Source organism: Spea bombifrons, chromosome 2, assembly GCF_027358695.1.
Source record: "Spea bombifrons isolate aSpeBom1 chromosome 2, aSpeBom1.2.pri, whole genome shotgun sequence".
Lineage (NCBI taxonomy): Eukaryota > Metazoa > Chordata > Amphibia > Anura > Pelobatidae > Spea > Spea bombifrons.
The window spans coordinates 62578640-62597103 of NC_071088.1; the positions used below are offsets into that span (position 1 = coordinate 62578640).

Here is an 18464-nt window from a genome sequence, read left to right on the forward strand (position 1 = left end):
TGGGCAGAGTTTTTTCCCGACATATGTCAAGATGTATAGCTGGGAAGAAGATAGGCCATCATAGGGTTAGGGTTAACAATCAAATCAAGGAAGATTTGAAAGTATGGAAAATGTTCCTTAAAGATTTCAATGGGGCTACGGTTTGGCAGGAGGATTTTGTTAATGCTGGTGATTTAGAATTTTATACCAATGCGGCTGGTTCTGTTGGCTTCGGAATTTATTGGCAGGGTCAATGGGCCGCGGAGAGATGGCCATCATCTTGGTTTTCTGCGGGTTGGACAAAAAATTTAGTTTTGCTTGAATTATTTCCGGTGGTGGTGGCTGTTTATCTTTGGGGTAAGAGTTGGGCTAACAAAAGAATCATATTGAATTGTGACAACATGGGCGTTGTATGGGTGATCAACACGCTGAGGGCTAAATCTATTCCGGTGATTAACCTGCTTCGGCATTTGGTGTTTCTATGCCTGCGATTTAATATATGGTTGAAAGCTAAGCATATTGAGGGTGTTAAAAATGTTATCGCTGACGCTTTGTCTCGATTTGAATTTAAGGTTTTCAGAAGTGTGGCACCGAGGGCGGACAAGGAGGGATTGGAAGTTCCGGGGGAGGTTTGGCTTTGGACATCGCCGAGTTAAGTCAATATTTATATAATTCTCTCTCCAAAGCTACCTGGGTTAGCTACGCTAAGGCTTGGAGGGAATGGGTTACTTTTATGCATGAAAAGAAGATAAGTGAATTTGATGCTAATATGGAAAGATCTTTAGAGTTTGTGCTGATGTTACTAAAAAAAGGGTTTTCTCGGAGCAGAATTGATAGTTATTTATTGGGTGTTTCTTTCTTTATGAAGTTAGCGGGTAAACAACCTATTGGCAAAGATTTCCTAACAAGGCAGATATTGAAAGGTCTCAGTAGGAAGCAAAAAGCTTTGGATAATCGTAAACCTATTTCTTTCAGTTTACTTCAGAGTCTGGTTGGGGTGGTGCATGATAATTGCTGGGATGAATATGAGGCATTGTTATTCAGAACAGCTTTTATTATAGCATTTTTTGGCGCCTTTCGTGTTAGCGAATTGGTGGCAGCAAATAAACGAGGTGGGTCGGGTATTAGGCATGAGGATGTTTTTTGTGAAGATAAATTGTTGATTTATTTGAGATCATCCAAAACGGACAAATCCGGGAAAGGTTGCTGGGTTAAATTGAATAAAGTGTTAAACTGTGCGGTTTGTCCAGTTCAAGCGGCAGTAGTTTTTAATAGTATTAGGCCAGATTTCCCGGGTAATTGGTTAATTCATCAATCCGGTTTGCCTGTGACGCTGTTTCAGTTCAAAAAGGTTTTGCAAAAATGTCTAAATAGTTTAGGTTTGGGAGCTGAAAAGATATCTTCGCACTCATTCCGGATTGGTGCCGCAACAGAAGCAGCGTTATTGGGCCTTGATAATTCCATCATTAAGCGGTTGGGTCGTTGGGATTCTGATCGTTTCAAGTTATATATAAGACCCCATTTACTGTGACTCACCTATTGTATTAACATCATTTTTTGCAGGTAAACGTCCAACAGTGGTTTGGATAGTAGGACATTCTTTTATTTTCTGGGCACAACGAAGAGCTGCTGAGCGTTGTTATGGAGAAAATCTCGGTTTCAGCTCAGGAAACATCGTTATTTATTGGTTGGGTATCAGGGGTTTAAGTATCTATCAGTTAAAGGCCAATGTATTTAATTGTATTGGTGTTTTTCCGTGGCCGGATGTTATGATAATTCATTGTGGGGGGAATGATCTGGGGAGAGTTAAATCTGTTCAATTATTAATGGACTTTAAGGGTATAATGGTGCAGTTAAAGGATATCTTTTTGGGTACAACGTTTGTATGGTCTGAGATTGTGCCACGCTTAATTTGGCTCCATCGCCAAGATTTTAAAGCTTTGGAAAGGGTGCGCAGAAAATTTAATAGATCCATTGAAAAATTTATGGTTCTGGAAGGAGGTTTAAGTTTCAGACATTTTGATTTAGAAGGGGGCTGTGTTGGCCTCTATAGAAGTGATGGCATACATTTATCTGCAATCGGTTGTGATATTTTTAATGCTGAGTTACAAAATATGGTGGAGAAGGCCGTGGTTTTTGTGGAAGGGGCCACAAATGGTTTTTAAATATCCATTTGTGGCAGGTGGGGGTATTTGTAAGGTGTAAGGCCGACCGGCTTTTGGGGCAGTTGGCTTTGTTTTTGATTGTTTATAACTCTGTGGTTTGGGCCAAGAGTTTTCGGTTCATTTGATATTCAGTTGTAAGTGGTTGATGTAAAAGTTTCTGGTTTGGTTATTTTGTAATAAATTGGTTATAAGCTAAATAAAAGACCACGGCCTTTGTTTATCCACAAAATTGGTTTCAGTGTCATTTATTTATTACATTGTTACATTTGTTTCAATTACTGCACCATACAACCACATGAAAAAACCCTGTGCAAATAGCACGGGGTTGCATGTGGTTGTTGGGGAGATTAGTGGCAGTGTAGGGGTTAATTACAAAGGTCAAGAAAAGGACAGCTGGGGAATGCTCTGGAATGCCTCGCGCTGCTTAGTTTAACGCCCCTTTTTTGAGGTAATTTGCGCTCGCGAGCAGCTCGCGCCGCTTAGTTTGCCCGCGCTTTTTTCTAATTGGCTGCGCTAGGTGTTAGCTCGCGCTAGTTTTGGGCGGGCTTTACACCTATATAAGAAGAGGTTCTGAGGTACCTGTGGCACTTACCCTGGCTGCGTTAACCGACTGCACTGACCTCCGAGTCTGGTGAGCGGCGGTTTTCAGCAAGAGCCACGGGGAGCAGCATGGAAGAGCTGCTGAATTGTCTCCCTCCCGCCCTCCCTAAAGGAGCTATGTTTTTGTTATTTAAAAAAAAAAAATAAAAAATTAAAAAAAAAAAAAAAAAAATAATAATAATAAAGAGAATAATTATTATGTCGTGGCTTTTATTGGGGTTGAGTTGCTCTCTCTTTGAGGGTGAACAAGGTTGGGGGTATTTGTAAGGTGTAAGGCCGACCGGCTTTTGGGGCAGTTGGCTTTGTTTTTGATTGTTTATAACTCTGTGGTTTGGGCCAAGAGTTTTCGGTTCATTTGATATTCAGTTGTAAGTGGTTGATGTAAAAGTTTCTGGTTTGGTTATTTTGTAATAAATTGGTTATAAGCTAAATAAAAGACCACGGCCTTTGTTTATCCACAAAATTGGTTTCAGTGTCATTTATTTATTACATTGTTACATTTGTTTCAATTACTGCACCATACAACCACATGCAGTTTATTTATAAGTCTTCTATGTGGAACAGTGTCAAAGGCCTTACTGAAATCCAGATACGTAATGTCTACTGCAATGTCTACTTTAGTCACCCAATCCAAAAAATCAATAAGATTTGTTTGGCATGATCTTCCTGAGGTAAAACCATGTTGTTTTTGATCTTGAAACCCATGTGACTTCAGATGTTCAACAATCCTTTCCTTTAACATTGTTTCCATTAATTTCCCCACTACAGATGTAAGACTAACTGGCCTGTAGTTGCCTGACTCCTCCCTACTGCCTTTTTTGTGAATGGGCACAACATTTGCTACTTTCCAATCCCCTGGGACGACTCCCGTTACCAATGATTCGTTAAATAAATCAGTTAACGGTTTTGCTAGTACACCCCCAAGCTTTTTTAATAACTTGGGGTGTATCCCATCAGGCCCCATCGATTTATTTGTGTTTACCTTAGAAGTGAAGTAGAACCTCCGCCTCGATAAACTCACATATTTCAAATGACTCTTTTTTCCTTGAGTCCCTTTCCCTAATTTTCATTTGTAAAAACTGAACAGAAATATTCATTGAGGCAGTCAGCTAGACCTTCATCCTCTTCTACATACATTCCTTTTGTTTTCAATCTAACTATAGTGAGGGGTCACGGTGGCTATTTATGTGGCATTTTCCCGCCACTGTTTTAGTTGCTGTTAATAGCAGTGTGCTACAGTGAATTCTCGCCCTCCCTCCCCCAATTTTTCTTATCCCATGTTTGGCAGTATTTTATGGAGATAGGTTATACGCAATGTTTTAATTGGTTGTTACATCAAGATGCGGTTTCTGGTTTATCACTCCACGGGTTCAGGCCTTTGGGGGTTTTCATGTGGTTGGGTGTTCCGACCCAACGGTTTTCATTGGTATTTGGCGGGATATCCCTAAGGTAATTTGGTTATATGATTTTATATGTTTTTACACATACTCTAGCGTAACCTATTTCTAGTTATCTGCTCGTATGGTCTTAATTTTGTTAAATTTTCGTATGAACACGTTCTATTTGCATGTGTACTAATTTATTTGTTCTGGGATAAATTGTCACAGTAAATAAGCGCTGTGACCTTACACTTTCCACCGACCTTATGTCTCCTGTGTTTTTATTTATGTTTAATTTAGTCAAGCTGCATTGTAATATATAGTGCCCAAGTCATGTTGCTGCCAGGCATATCTTCCTAACACATTACTCTACTACACCTCTCCTCTCTGGCAATCTCTTTGTTGGCTGCATGTATGCTTCAGGATTTCATTTAAAATACTGGCTCTTATAGCATAGCAGTTCTACTACCTACATCTCCCCACTTATCTCCTCACACCTGCCTAGTTCCCTCATAATCCCAAACATACACACTTTTCACATTTCCCCTCCTTTAAGACTGTAATATCATTTAAGCAAGGCTTTCTCCCAAATTATGCAATTGTTATGTTATATTAACCCATTGTACAGTACTGTGGAATATGATGGGGCCAGGGGCATAGCAATAACGGTTGCAGGGCTTGCGAACGGGCCCGCAACTCTAGAGGGCCTGGGCGACCATTGTCTATCCCATTAAGTCTATTAGGTGCAGGTGATACCCGCACAGGTAAGTGGTGTGGGCAGGGACACAGGCAGGCTCTTTGGGGGGCACTGATAAGTTGTTTGGTGGCAAAGATTGTCCAGGCAAATTATTTGGGGGCAAACACTGCACAGGCAGACTGTTTGGGGCACTGGGATGCTGTTCGGTGACAAAGCTGGCACTGTGGGACATTTTGCTTGGTGAAGTATGGGTCCCCCAGATAAATTTTCACACCAGGGCCCTCTGGATGGCGCCATATAAATCAATAAATAAAGGGTGGTGTTTTATGCCAGAAATTTCCAAGGTCTCATAGTTTATATCTTAACCAATCTTCATACTGAGGTTTAGTGTAGTAATATTCTGTACAACTCATTTTTTTTTTAGAGAATGTTATTAGAAGTTCTCAAGTATTTCTTAAAAAGCACTTAAAATATAAAATGACATATTAAGATAAAAAGGGATTAACTTGTAACAATTAACAATATAATAGATATCATTTTGCATCAAAACACTGATTTTTAATATTGTTTTTTTTTCTTTTTTTAGGACTTTTTCCCTTTTTTGAGCAGACTAAAGGGAACTGCATTTATGTAATTATAGTTTTATTTGAGTTTTTACATGCAAGTTAAATCATTCATTCAATGGTCCCTACACTGTTGTGGATTTTTTATCATACTTGATTTATCTGCATCTGCATAGGCATATTAAGGTATAAAAGATTTATTTTATATTAGCACCTTCTAATTTATGAGGAGAAAAAAACATGACACCATTGCCACTGCCAGTAAGAATAATGCCTAGATCAACATCTTTTACATTCCAATGTATAGTCCGTAAAGTTTTTTCCAGTTCTCATGTCACTGTTTAAATGAGTCTAATAATTTCAAAAGATGTCCATTGTTCTTGGAGGTCTTCCTATCAACATGTACTTCAAATCTCTGTGGACGACCAACAAGTATGCTTGTATAAAACACTAATTTGAAACTGCAGGACACATGAAATTAGATGTGCGAAGAGTAGCTCTAGCTTATGAGAGATGTGCATGTAATGTAGCAGTTGACCTTTTGGGTAAGGTATGACAACATTTTTACTTAGAAATAATTAGATTCCATTGTTAAGTACAGTTACATTCTTCTGTCATTGCATATTTGGTCTAGAAAAACCATTTTGAAGGAAGATAGCCCTAGAGAACTGAGAAAGTTAAATGTACACTAAAGTTAAGGCTAAATTCAACCCTACCTATTGACGTTGAACTACATCATGTCCCCAATAGCCCTCCAGCTACAGCCTCAAATTATGAATTACACCCAACCCTATTGCTATTAGCAGTAACCACTCCTCACCTGCCAGGTGTTGTGTCCTCTATAAAAAGAAGGACAGTAGGATGATGCTGACACAAATTATCAGAAACTCAAAGCATCTCTTGTTAAACATCAACAACAGGAATCTAAATGGAAATGAAATTTCTTGGTATATTTGTCCTGGCCACTCTTCTGAAACATGCAGGTAGGACTTCTTTATTGAAATGGTGATTACATTAATGTGCCACTGTTTGAAATAACATTGAATGAAGCATCATTGCACTTGACAATGTATTTGTTTTTGCTCTGAACAAAGTTGAATTTAAATTACTAGAAGATTTACTGGGATGTAAGAAACAGATTTACCATTGCATTGTAGTATATATATAGATATATTGCAAAATTGTTTTATATTGATCAATTAACTTACTTAAACTTGGATTAGCTAACACAACGTGCCATAGTAACACAAGAGTGATGGTTGCTGATAAAGGACCTCTGTATGTCTATGTATATATTTCATTAAAAATCTGCCATTTCCAGCTATGTCATTTACAACATTAACAATGTCTAGACTTCATAAGACCAACACTTATGTGTTACTCCTGAAACTCCTGAAGGCTTGGTACAAAAACATAATGTATGCAATACATGGTTAAGTCCCTGGGTTGCAATTCCAAACAGAAAACTAGTTTGCAAATCTTGCTTTAGTGAATAAGCCCTTCCAAGTAGAAGGTATATTATAATGATGTATACATGTGTACAGAGCCAATATAAAGAGCCCTCCAGTGACCAGTTCATTAACAGAAATGAACAAAGTACAAGAGGTCATCCTCTGAGACTGGAAGTGCGAATATTTCATACACAATGAAGGAAGGGATCCTTTACAGTAAGGGCTATAAAGGTTTGGAGGTTAGCTAAGAGAGGTGGTGCTATCAAATACAACAAATCCTTCAAAAGGTTCATGATATCTGAATAATTTAAGTTTGATTGAATAAACATATATTCATAACTAATATGCTACTACTTTCAATACTCTTTTATCTTGGTGTTGTTATGTTCAGTACTTGAATAATAATAATTCAAAAGAAAATAATGTTATCATAAGGATGATATACATGTCTACATATTAATTTATGTCTGTCTCTTTTTCTATGTTCAGGAGCTGGTTGCTATGGTAAGTTTAATTTTAATTTAATTTTATTGATTTCTGTGCGTTTATATGTTCTAATACAGCATGTACCAGTATATGGGAAATGCATTTAAGATGTTTTCTTTTAAGGTATTTTTTAAAACTTTAAGTGCTGCTATAATGCTTTTACCGTACTGAGCTGAGTCTGTTTATTTAATGAATAGCTGATAATTGAAATTATATTTCTAAACTGACCTCTCCGACAGTATTGGGTTATGTATAATCAGTGATTCGGGTGGTCTTATCATCATAGCAACCAATAGAACAGCCCAGCAGAACATTCCATTGGTTGATATGCTGATATAACTACATTTTAAACTTTTTACCATATATCCCTTTATTTCTATAATAATAATAATAATAATCGGTTTTAAGGCCTGCGACTAGGGGCAAGCACTTATCAATACTTTTTATTTCACTTTGTGATTTATTGATAGCTGCTTACAAAAGGAAGAGTGTGTTTTATTAACACAATTTATAAATGACTTTATTTGATACTAAATGCGCATTTTAGAGCTAAAGGATGCTGTGATGACCAGTAACCATTCTGAGCTCCTAGAAAAGATGGACATGAAGGAGGAAAGAGGGACAGGGTAGTTAGTTCTTAAAGACTGACTGTTTGTCTTAAAGGACACCGGTGAAGTATGTTCAGTGACCTGAATTAATTCTACACTACACAAAAAGACTTGCATTGAGTCTGTATGGTTCATACGGTTGCTGCGATAGGCTGATGGAGCTCAATATAAGCGTTAATTAAATACAACCTCACCCCCTGCCTAATATGTGTTATGTGACAGACAGGCTGTCTATGTTAGAAGGTGAAAAGAACAATGTGGAACAGAGAAAAAGAGATAGTTATGACAGCCTCACTAGCTAAAAGAGAAAGAACAAGGTCAGCAGATAGATCAGATTCTGGTTAAAATATGTTGCAAACATGGAGCTCTTCTTCTTCTGGGGAAATGACAGTGAAGAGGCAGGGTTAGTAAGCAGAGGTGGGGCTAACCCTAGATAGCCAATAGGAGTGGAAGGGAAAAGGGCAAAATTAGATGAGGGGAATGGGTGTGGCTAAACACTGCTACCCTGCCCAGAGAAAGCAGAAACTGACCTGAGGAGGCAGGGCATCAGCTGGAGATTCCAAATCAAACCAGGAGATACCCCAGATAGATATGCAGGCATCAGACATCATAGGTGTTCCTATTCTATAAAACCATTCTCAATCCCTTAATTGCCAGCTCCACCCCCCAGTTTTGTGTTTATTGTGTGTGTTTTTTCTAATGTACGTGCATTCACATTATTCAGATTTGGTACCTGCTTTGGTACATATGTTTAGTGTGTATTTATCCAATAAGATCAGGTAACATTTGTTCCAGGAAGTTTGCATTTTTTTTTAAAACACAAGTTCTTTTTCAACCTTTCTGCAGCTGGCACGGAGTATCCTATGTGCACTGGCTGTGGTGGGGACTGCACAAGTGGCAATGGATGCCTTTGTGGAGATGGTATGGATACCTGTCTCCCCAATCTGTGTATTATGAATTCCAATGATTGCTGCCCTGTTGGACTGTACTGGAATTCTTCAGCTTCCTGCTGCACTGGTTAGTTTTTTTACATTGAAAACATCAATGGCAGTAATATGAGAAGAAGCCTCTCTTCATTAATTCCCATGTATCTTTTACAGATGAGATTATTTGCAGTCCACCCTGTGCTGGAGATGAAAAATGTTCAATTGTTGGTAATAATCCAATTTGTGTCTGTCAAAATAGTTTATACATCAATGCAAGTAAGTCTCCATTTCCTTGATATGACTTTTCTTAACTTTATTTTAACTTTTAATATGTTGTATTATAGCATACAAATAAACAGATGCTCTGTTTTAAAGCTGTTTGATTTTTGCTGCCTTGGCAACAAAATATGTGACCCTATCTGCATCCTCTGTGGTTTAAATGCCAGCAGTGTGAATTAGGCAAAAAAATTGCGTAATTAATTATTTTGGATGGGCTTGGGTAATAGAAAAGGGGTATTGAGATAATAGAGGTTATATATGTGTGTACAAAACTGTTTTATTAATGATGGTTTAGTGTCATCCAAGGTGTTTATGCATACATTTTAAAAGCTAGTAGTACATTTTTGACAGGCAAATGTTATCTATACATATTGCTACTGTCATGTGACTCACTAAACCTCAATTATAAATTTAGAAATTGACACCAAAGTTCCTAATATTAAGCCAGACAGTAACTAGGCTAGGAAGCATCTGCATTTATTAAAAAGGTGTTTGGAAATGTAACTTTTCATACAAGCAAAACTGTCCCATCTATACAATGGGTGAATTGAAACCTGAGCAAGTTTGGTCCACTTAGGCATCTTGAATAGCAAATATGTTATGTTAATGTGGCAAATATGTATTTTTTTCTCTTTGAATAAATTTTAGAATAACAGAACTTTAATCACAAACGTTAAAACTTAACTCTATTAATGGAGGTTAATTTGTTATGAGGCTTTGTTCCCCTTTGAAAAGACAAAGCAAAAAAAACAATATTTACTGTATTACTTGTATTTACTACTTAAACAGTGCATGCGCCATAAACCAATTACTAAGGTGTATTAATGCCATATTCTTTTCAGCTATAAATGACTTGGTACCATCATTGTCCTGCGACGGATCTACAATGACTACTTCTTTCAGTCGGTGCCTTGTGACATACCTTGGGTATGATTACAACAACTTGGAGCTGAATAACAAATCATCTGAGTGTATCTTCGATTATACAGACATCATAGACAATAAGCGTGTGCAGCATGTTCAGGTTAACGCACAAACCGGATGGTGTGGAAATATAGCAACGGTAAAACATGGTTTATTATATTAATTTTCATTGTACCTACTCACTTAACGCCTATTTAAAAGGAAACAGCCACAACGTATTTTGCCTTTAAACTATCCATAACAAAATGTTGTTTATTTAAAAATTTCAGTTATTTTAGTATTTCCTTCATAACTGTAAAGTAAGTCTTCAAAATGACTATAGTTTCAGCTTACTGACTGACATTAAAAGATACAAAAATAGAGGTGCACATAACAAAACAAAGTAACAGTTCAGTGCATGCCCTGTGAAAAACATTACAAAACACACGTACCTGAGGCATAAATATTGGGGTTCCATCACACTGTATGGACATATATTGCTTAGCCCACCACTACATACAATATTTATGTCTTAGATAGGTGCTGAATTCTTTCTTTGCTTTGTTACTGAATGTCATTGCCATATTCTGTCAAGATACATACCGTATTTGCTCGATTATAAGACGAGGTTTTTTTCAGAGCAAATGCTCTGAAAAATACCCCTCGTCTTATAATCGGGGTCGTCTTCTAATCAGACCTCAAATAGAGGTCTGATTAGGAGACTAAGATCCAGATCCCCCGCACCGCTGCAGGGGACCTGGATCCTCCTGTCGTCGCCCCCCCACACACACACACACACTTACCGGTGCTTCCGGAGGTGAAGTTGACAGCGGGGGTTTGTATGCGTCCGTCGCAAATACCTTCCCCGACTGTCAGAGATCAGAGTTCAAGAGTTCCTGATCTCTGACAGCCGGGGAAGGTATTTGCGACGGACGCATACAAACCCCCGCTGCCAACTCCACCTCCTTCCGGCTGCCGCGGAATGAGACGTTAACCCGCTGCCCCGGCAATACAGCAGGAAATTGGAAGCACCGGTAAGTAAGTAAGTAAGTGTGTGTGTGTGTGTGTGTGTGTGTGTGTGTAGGGCATTTCTGGAATGCCTTACACCCCTATATGCCACTCTGGCACTTAGGGGGTTAAAAGGCATATTATGGGGCAGAGTGGCATATAGGGAGGTATAAGGCATTTCAGGAGGCAGAGTGGCGTTAAGGGGGCATTTAATAGTGCACTCTGCCTCCTGAAATGCCTTATACCTCCCTATATGCCACTCTGCCCCATAATATGCCTTTTAACCCCCTAAATGCCAGAGTGGCATATAGGGGTATAAGGCATTTCTGGAGGCAGAGTGCTCTATATAATGCCTTTTAACTCCCTTAATGCCACTCTGCCTCCTGGAATGCCTTATACCTCCCTATATGCCACTCTGCCCCATAATATGCATTTTAACCCCCTAAATGCCAGAATGGGATATAGGGGTATAAGGCATTTCTGGAGGCAGAGTGGCACATAGGGGGTCAAAAGGCATACCATGGGGCACAGTGGCATATAGAGGGTTAAAAGGCATATCATGGGCCACAGTGCCATATTGGTGTGGCAAGCCTGGGGGCAGATGTGCGTAACTGGGGGACAGGTTGGAAAATACAAGAAATAAAAACAAAAAAAAAATATTTTTCTCAATCATAGCTTTTATTAAAAAAAATAGTTTACATGAATTAACATTTACTGCTAAAACTTTTTTCCTTTAGGGTCGTCTTATATTCAGGCTTTTTCTTTTTTTCCTAAGTTAATATTCAGATTTTGGGGGGTCGTCTTATAATCAGGGTCGTCTTATAATCGAGCAAATACGGTATATAATTGTGGAAGTGTGTTTTCATTTCAAATCTACATTTAAACATCTAGGATAACTAACATTTGCAATCCAAAAATGATATAAGCTTCGCAAGTCCCTCTATGATTTCAAAAACTTCAAGTTACTGTTGGCTGTATTTCTATGTCATTAATCTCCAGATAGAAAGCTGAGCTTGTTTGCAGCAAAAGTAAGACCACCTTGCTCCACTGGAGAACTGGAGAAGCACTGGAGGTTAAATAAAATACACAGATTCCTATATCTTTTAAGCACAGCTTATCCCCATGGGAGATGTGGCATAGCAGCTAGAAATAGGTGTTTAAAATGTCCTTGCCACCTATACAGCTTTTTTCATCACCTATGTATTTGCAATTAGTAAACCGATTACAATGTATCCATTTTAAATGACTATAGTTATATTAGATCTATTTGGTTTAATCATAAGGGCTCTTTTACTTAGACACAGATATCTCAGCTGGGATGAGTTTCGTGGTATGTGAAGGTGGTAAACCTGCACATCACACGTTCCTTGTCAACCATGCCTCGAGGGCTGTTGGCTCTCACTGGTATACAGAGAAGCCATGTTTCCAATACATAAATAGGACATCAGTAATTTTGATTTCAAAACACACACAATAAGAAGTTTATAAGGGCAAAGCATTCAAAACAATGTTCATTTTAAAAAAAACAGCCCTTGTTTTCCTCAGTAATGTAATGCCATACAATAATTGAAATGCATTTTAATCCATTCTATGTGTTCTTGTTGCAGAATTCTTCCCAGATGATCCATTACACAAACACACTTCACATCGGCCCTTTGAATTCAATACTTATCACAAAAAACCCCATAGCGTACAATTTCACTTGCTCTTATAATGTTACGATGCAGACCAGCCTTAACTTTTCTCTGAAACCTGTTTACAGGTAAGTGGAAAAACACACTGTGACCAAAACAAAGGTTTGTCATGACATGACAGTTGTGTAGGCAGCGATACCAAATAACCTGAATAAGCTGCTACCAACTATCCCTCAGTACTTGCCCACATATTGAAGGACCTGTAATAAGTGTTGTATTGTGTATATTAAAAACAATGTTGACAATAGTATTGAGAAGTTAAACTTAATGGGCTTTGTGTTCAACTTTATAAAATGTGTAACTAAGCAATGTAATGTTTTTATTTAATATCCACTTCTTCTAAGTACTGTAAGCACCCATAGAACCATGCCTTCCAATTATCCTGCTTTGTTCATCACAGTCCCGATTTCGCCACACTGTCCTGCTGCTCTCTACCTCTGTCCCACTTTTTGGGACACATGTAGAGTTCTGCGAGATTCGGGACTGCAATCCTGCGGTGCCAATTTCATGCGCAGGATTTGTGCACATTCACAGTGCCGCCAGTGATGATACCCCCAAGACTTCGTCCCTGGTATCCTGACTTGCCAAGGGTGGAAGTTGGGATGTATGTAAGACTAATAAGTAACCTATAAATACAATTGTCACTTTGGGGAATAACTAGAGCTAGAGTAGAGCACAATAGCTTTGATTACAACTTTAGAACGGTGGATCAAAATCTCTGAGATATTTCTGCTTGCCAGGGTTATTTTATTTTCAGCTGCAAGCGAAGTGCCCAATGAACTGATTGAGACTGAGCTTCAAAATGCTTGGCAAACTTCAAGAAATTGGCAAAGATATTCACCTTATATATGATGAGTTTTATGATGAGCCTAACTAATCTAAAGCAGTTGGTCAATGGAGTTCACTGCCATAGCCAACCTTCTACCAATAGCACGATAAATGCTCCTAGTAGTATTGTTATTTTAAAGGTTTTTAATATAATTATTGTTGCATGTTAGTAAAATAATTGAAATCTGTTTACAAGATGGGTCTTAAAAAATCTGTAAACTTATTCTTGATTGTGGTCATATTAACTCGAAAGGAGCAGTAATATCATTTTTCCAGTTTTTTTGCAAGCCAATATTTCAGCAATGCAAGGTATCTGCACACGATCATGTGCTGCTGGAGAGTCCGTATAGGCAATGGGAGATTTACCCTCAGTGATACTCCCCACGTTGCCGTGTGAAACCTACTTGAAAGCTATAACCTTCAAAGGGTTTTAGTAAGAAATATCATAGGTAGACTATATTCAATTATCAAAAAAGGCATTGCTGTTCCTTTAAATGTACCACGCCAAGAAAAGTGCTAAACTATTTGACAATGCTAGGTTGGGACTTTTTTAACAATTTTTATATATTTTTTTTCACAGTGTTGCTACTTTAGAACCAATCAGTGGAGGTGGTGCATATGCTGTTAAAATGGCTGCATATCATGATTACAAATTCACTTCTCCAATACAAGATGATGAGGAAATATCAATTGGAAGCGACATCTTCCTAGGAATTTTTATTCCAGATGCTGATGGAGTGAGGTTTACTGTGAGGGCAGTTCAGTGTTTTGCCACTGCCACCAACAATCGTGACGATAAAAACAAAGTTCAGCTAGTAAGCGGAGGGTAAGTGGTATTTACTGATTAAAGAATATTCAATAATGACCTAGTTTCTCTTAATGCTCTATGTTCTGTGCATTGAGGTGGACACTTCAGAACAATATATGAAGGGTTAAATATAGAAAACACATCCATGATTTTGTGGTCCTCATAAAACATGCATTTTTATGATTTTATTTACAGTTGTCCCTTTAAAGGTGAAGTTCTAACAGAGGTAATAACAAATGGAGAGGGTCTGGAGGCCAGAATCAAGATCAAGGCTTTTGCATTTAAAGATCTCCAAGAAGTTTACATATTTTGTGATGTGAGGATATGTGACATAAGTGAAGGATGCACAGGGGTAAGTGGATGATATTTGTGTAAAAAGCTCTTTGAAACTGCACAGAAAAAAGGCTGTTAGACAGAACACTCTTAAAAACCTAGCTGATTCATGATTTTTGGAGTGTATGTATAACTGTCATTGTTATTTTTTTTGGCACCTTAAGCAGAACCTCATGGTAGAGGACTGCACTGGGAGGCGGGTCCCGCGGGACCCGCCAAAAAACTTGCGGGCGCGGGCGGTCTTGCTGGGGCTGCGGGCGGGAGCGGACGGTCAGGCACTGTACCTGCGGGTCCCGGTAATCCCGCGCAGTCCCGCAAGGCTGCCTTCTTGCTGCTCCCTTACAGCGTCTCCTAGCTTGCTCCGCCTAGGAACAAAACGGAGTCACGTGATGTGACGTCACTTCCTGTGACTCCGCCTTGTTCCTGGGCGGAGCAAGAGAAGGGACGCCGTAAGGGAACAACTCGAGGGCAGCCGCGCGGGACTGCGCGGGAAATCAGGTAAGGAGGCGGGCATGATTGGCCACAAATGTGGCGGGAGCGGGCGGGAGCGGGCGGGAGCGGAACACCCACATTGCGGGAGCGGGCGGGAGCGGGATTAAAAACCGCGGGAGCGGGCGGGATTAAAAAAGTAGTCCCGCGCAGGGCTCTACCTCATGGCTCTGCCTATAGTATCACACCCTTGGGGCGGGGTCATGTAAGGCACATCATACACATGACCCCCCTGTGTTGAGGATGTCTAAGTCTTCAGTCCTTCTCTGGTACAAAATGGAGGAAGTGGAGTCTGGAGAACTTTATATACATATATATATATATATATATATATATATATATATATATATATATATATATATAATATATACAGCTGCCTTTCATGCTGCCTTATGCTCTTTTGGAGCAGCAGGATGCTCACTCACTCAATCAGAGCACCGCTTGTCAGGGCACAGAAGCCACCAGCAGGGCCAGGTTTAAGTGTTCACATGCCCTGTTCTTGCCACCCACGCCCCCTCCTTCACTGTGCCACACCTGTCTTTTCCTCCCTCCATGTAGTTCAGGGATAGATGAAATAAACAACACATGAAGACACAACATTGCAGGTATAGATCAACTGAATAAGACATACAAACCCTGTATTTTCACTTACAGAGTAAGCACCCCTATTGTACACATATGACTTGACCAGCACCCAGATTGCACGCATATGACTTGACCAGCACTCAGATTTCATGCATAGGACTTGCTCCGAACCAATATTGCATCCAGAGGACTTGCCCCAGCACCCACATTCCATCCACAGAACTGCCCAGCACCCATATTACACACAGATATGACTTGCACAGTACCAAGATTTCACAAATTGGACCTCCCCAGGACCCAGGTTGCACACATAAAGACTTACTCCAAGAACCAGATAGCACAGGACTTGGCCAGATTGCATCCCTAAGGATTTGCCCCAGCACATAATTTATCAAGCACCCAGAATATTGCACCCACAGGATTTGTCCCAACAATCAGATTACACACAGACACAGGACTTGCCCAGATTGCATCCACAGGAATTACCCAGTACCCCAATTGCGCCGAGTGTGGCCTCCTCTCAGAGTCTCAAGTCTCCTCTCAATCATGGCTCCTCTCAGTCAGGCTCACCTTCTATTCATTCTATACCCTTTAGGCCCAAAACAGTAACAGTAACAGTAATGGATAGACTGTCAGAACACATGCACATTCACTCTTGCCCCTAGACAGAAACATCCTAGCTTATATGCATCCACACACTTGCTTGCCCACAGCCATACTTGGCCTACATACAAACACTTTCAAAACACAAACACACTTTCTCTACTTTTTCCTATGTCATTATCTCTCCTCTTTATCTCTTCTTTCTATGTTTCCTATTCTAGCTCCCTTTTTTCTTACTTTCTTCTTACTATGTCTCCCATTTCTTTCCTATCTGTATCCCCCTTTCTCACTCACTTTTCCCGTCTTTCTCACTATTTATCTTTTACCTTGCTCCCAATCACTTACCTTGCTGAAGTCTTGTGGTAGGAGAGCAAGGCCTCTGTCACAGTGCTTTGTCACAGTCCGCACGGCATCACTACTGAGCCATCAATCAACAGCACCAAGAGGGAGCAGTGAGTCAGAGGACTCTCGCTCCCACTACCATATTCTTCCCCTGTGGCAGACTGGACTGCACACAGCTGGCCTTGCTCTTTGAGCACTATAGAGGGAGGCGGCTCCGGTTAGGTCTACCTATAGGTGGCGCTGGCCCGGTTCACGTTATTGTTAACTCAAGTTATCCTCAAGTCTGGAAATGTAAATTACTTATGCTGGCCAAGAAAAGCGGACAATCTTGTTTAGGATTATTTTTATAAAGTTTTATAACCTGTATGTCCCATGAATCACTACATATTATTTTTTTCTGAAGACAAACATGATCGTTTTTCTTGTTTCCCACAGTGTAAAGACAACCGGAACCTTAGAATGAGCGCAGACTATGCTTCATTGTCATTAAGACTTCCGCTACAAGGTATGATAACCCCACCAGTGTATACCTGTATTTTTCTTCTAGACATTATATAAAAATCTCTATTACTCAGTACACATTACTCACTAGGTTACCATTTTCTGATGTCTATTTTGTTATTTTATTCGTATATAAAATATGTTGCCCTAATAATTATTGAAATACTATTTTTTTTTCTTTCAGAGGACTACAGTTTCAGCAGCTCTAGCTCCCAGATAGGTATGATCATAAGCCTCCTTTTATGAGCATTGTTGTACTGTCTAACACATGTGGATTTATCTACCTCTAAATTACTGAAATATCTACTGGTACATCATGCAGTGGGGTATATGATATCCAAGACAAACATTACGAGAAATATTTTTTTACATAATAACTAGGATAGCAGATAGTGGATAGTAGTCGACCCTTTACCAAAAACTACAGATCTGCTTAAAGGAGTAGGGGTCCTTGATTAAGCTAAACAGTTAACTCGTCAATCTATCTATATTACATTTATTTATATAGCGCCAACAAATTCCGTGGCGCTGTTACAATCAGTGGAGTCATTTGAAATCACACATAAACAGGTAAAAAAGGAGAAGAGGGCCTTGCTTTTGCGAGCTTACAATCTAGTTGGTAGTTGAGGGGAAAGTAAAACAATAGGAGAGGGCAGGGATGGGATGAGTTGATACAGAAGCGAGAAGAGGTAATGACAATGGATGAGAGAGGCAAGTCATGAGAGGAACAAAGAGAGCGGTTAGGATAGACCCCTAGAGTATCTAGATAGAGATATGGGGGGTGCAGAGTTGTTAAGGCCTCTGTAGGTCAGGATCAGAATACTAAATTTTCCTTTATGTTGTAGTTAGAGGTATATTTTGTGACTTGGGTGTTTACAGTATTATACATTATATTATATATATATTTAAACTGGGGATAATCTCACAGAAACAAATGAAAAACTTTATTATAGAAGGTATTGAATGTAGTGTTTGCATTGGCATATAATGATTTGAGTCCTATTCTTTTTTCTCCCCAGCCTTATCTTGGGCTATGATTGCTGGCTGCCTGCTCTCATTTCTTTCTCTTAAGTTCTTCTGAGGAGACCATCAGAATTTAGCCTGCTGATCTGGATATGGATGAACCACATCTACAAGATTCATTTGTAACCATGGCCTCATTCTGTGGGACTAAAAATAATTTATTTTTTTCCCTTCGACATACTCTCATTAGTATGTCATATTTAATGTTGGAAAG

General features: G+C 39.3%; 1 protein-coding gene across 1 annotated transcript; it reads left to right on the forward strand.

Moving 5' to 3' along the window:
* The first annotated feature begins 6280 nt into the window (after positions 1-6280).
* LOC128472595 (uromodulin-like) lies at positions 6281-18464 on the forward strand. The gene is made up of 11 exons (XM_053454509.1): positions 6281-6366; positions 7324-7338; positions 8775-8945; positions 9029-9130; positions 9976-10196; positions 12652-12806; positions 14147-14392; positions 14570-14726; positions 17162-17231; positions 17412-17447; positions 18247-18464. Exons 1-11 carry the CDS (start codon positions 6312-6314, stop codon positions 18306-18308), a joined length of 1290 nt encoding a protein of 429 aa, XP_053310484.1. The 5' UTR covers positions 6281-6311; the 3' UTR covers positions 18309-18464.

What these genes read in the sequence shown, in the direction of transcription:
- LOC128472595 (XM_053454509.1), top strand. Translation starts at nt 6,312, where the DNA reads ATGGAAATGAAATTTCTTGGTATATTTGTCCTGGCCACTCTTCTGAAA. An exon ending in TAAGTGAAGGATGCACAGGG is followed by an intron (nt 14,727 to 17,161) that starts GTAAGTGGATGA and finishes TGTTTCCCACAG; the next exon opens with TGTAAAGACAACCGGAACCT. An exon ending in CAGCTCTAGCTCCCAGATAG is followed by an intron (nt 17,448 to 18,246) that starts GTATGATCATAA and finishes TTTTCTCCCCAG; the next exon opens with CCTTATCTTGGGCTATGATT.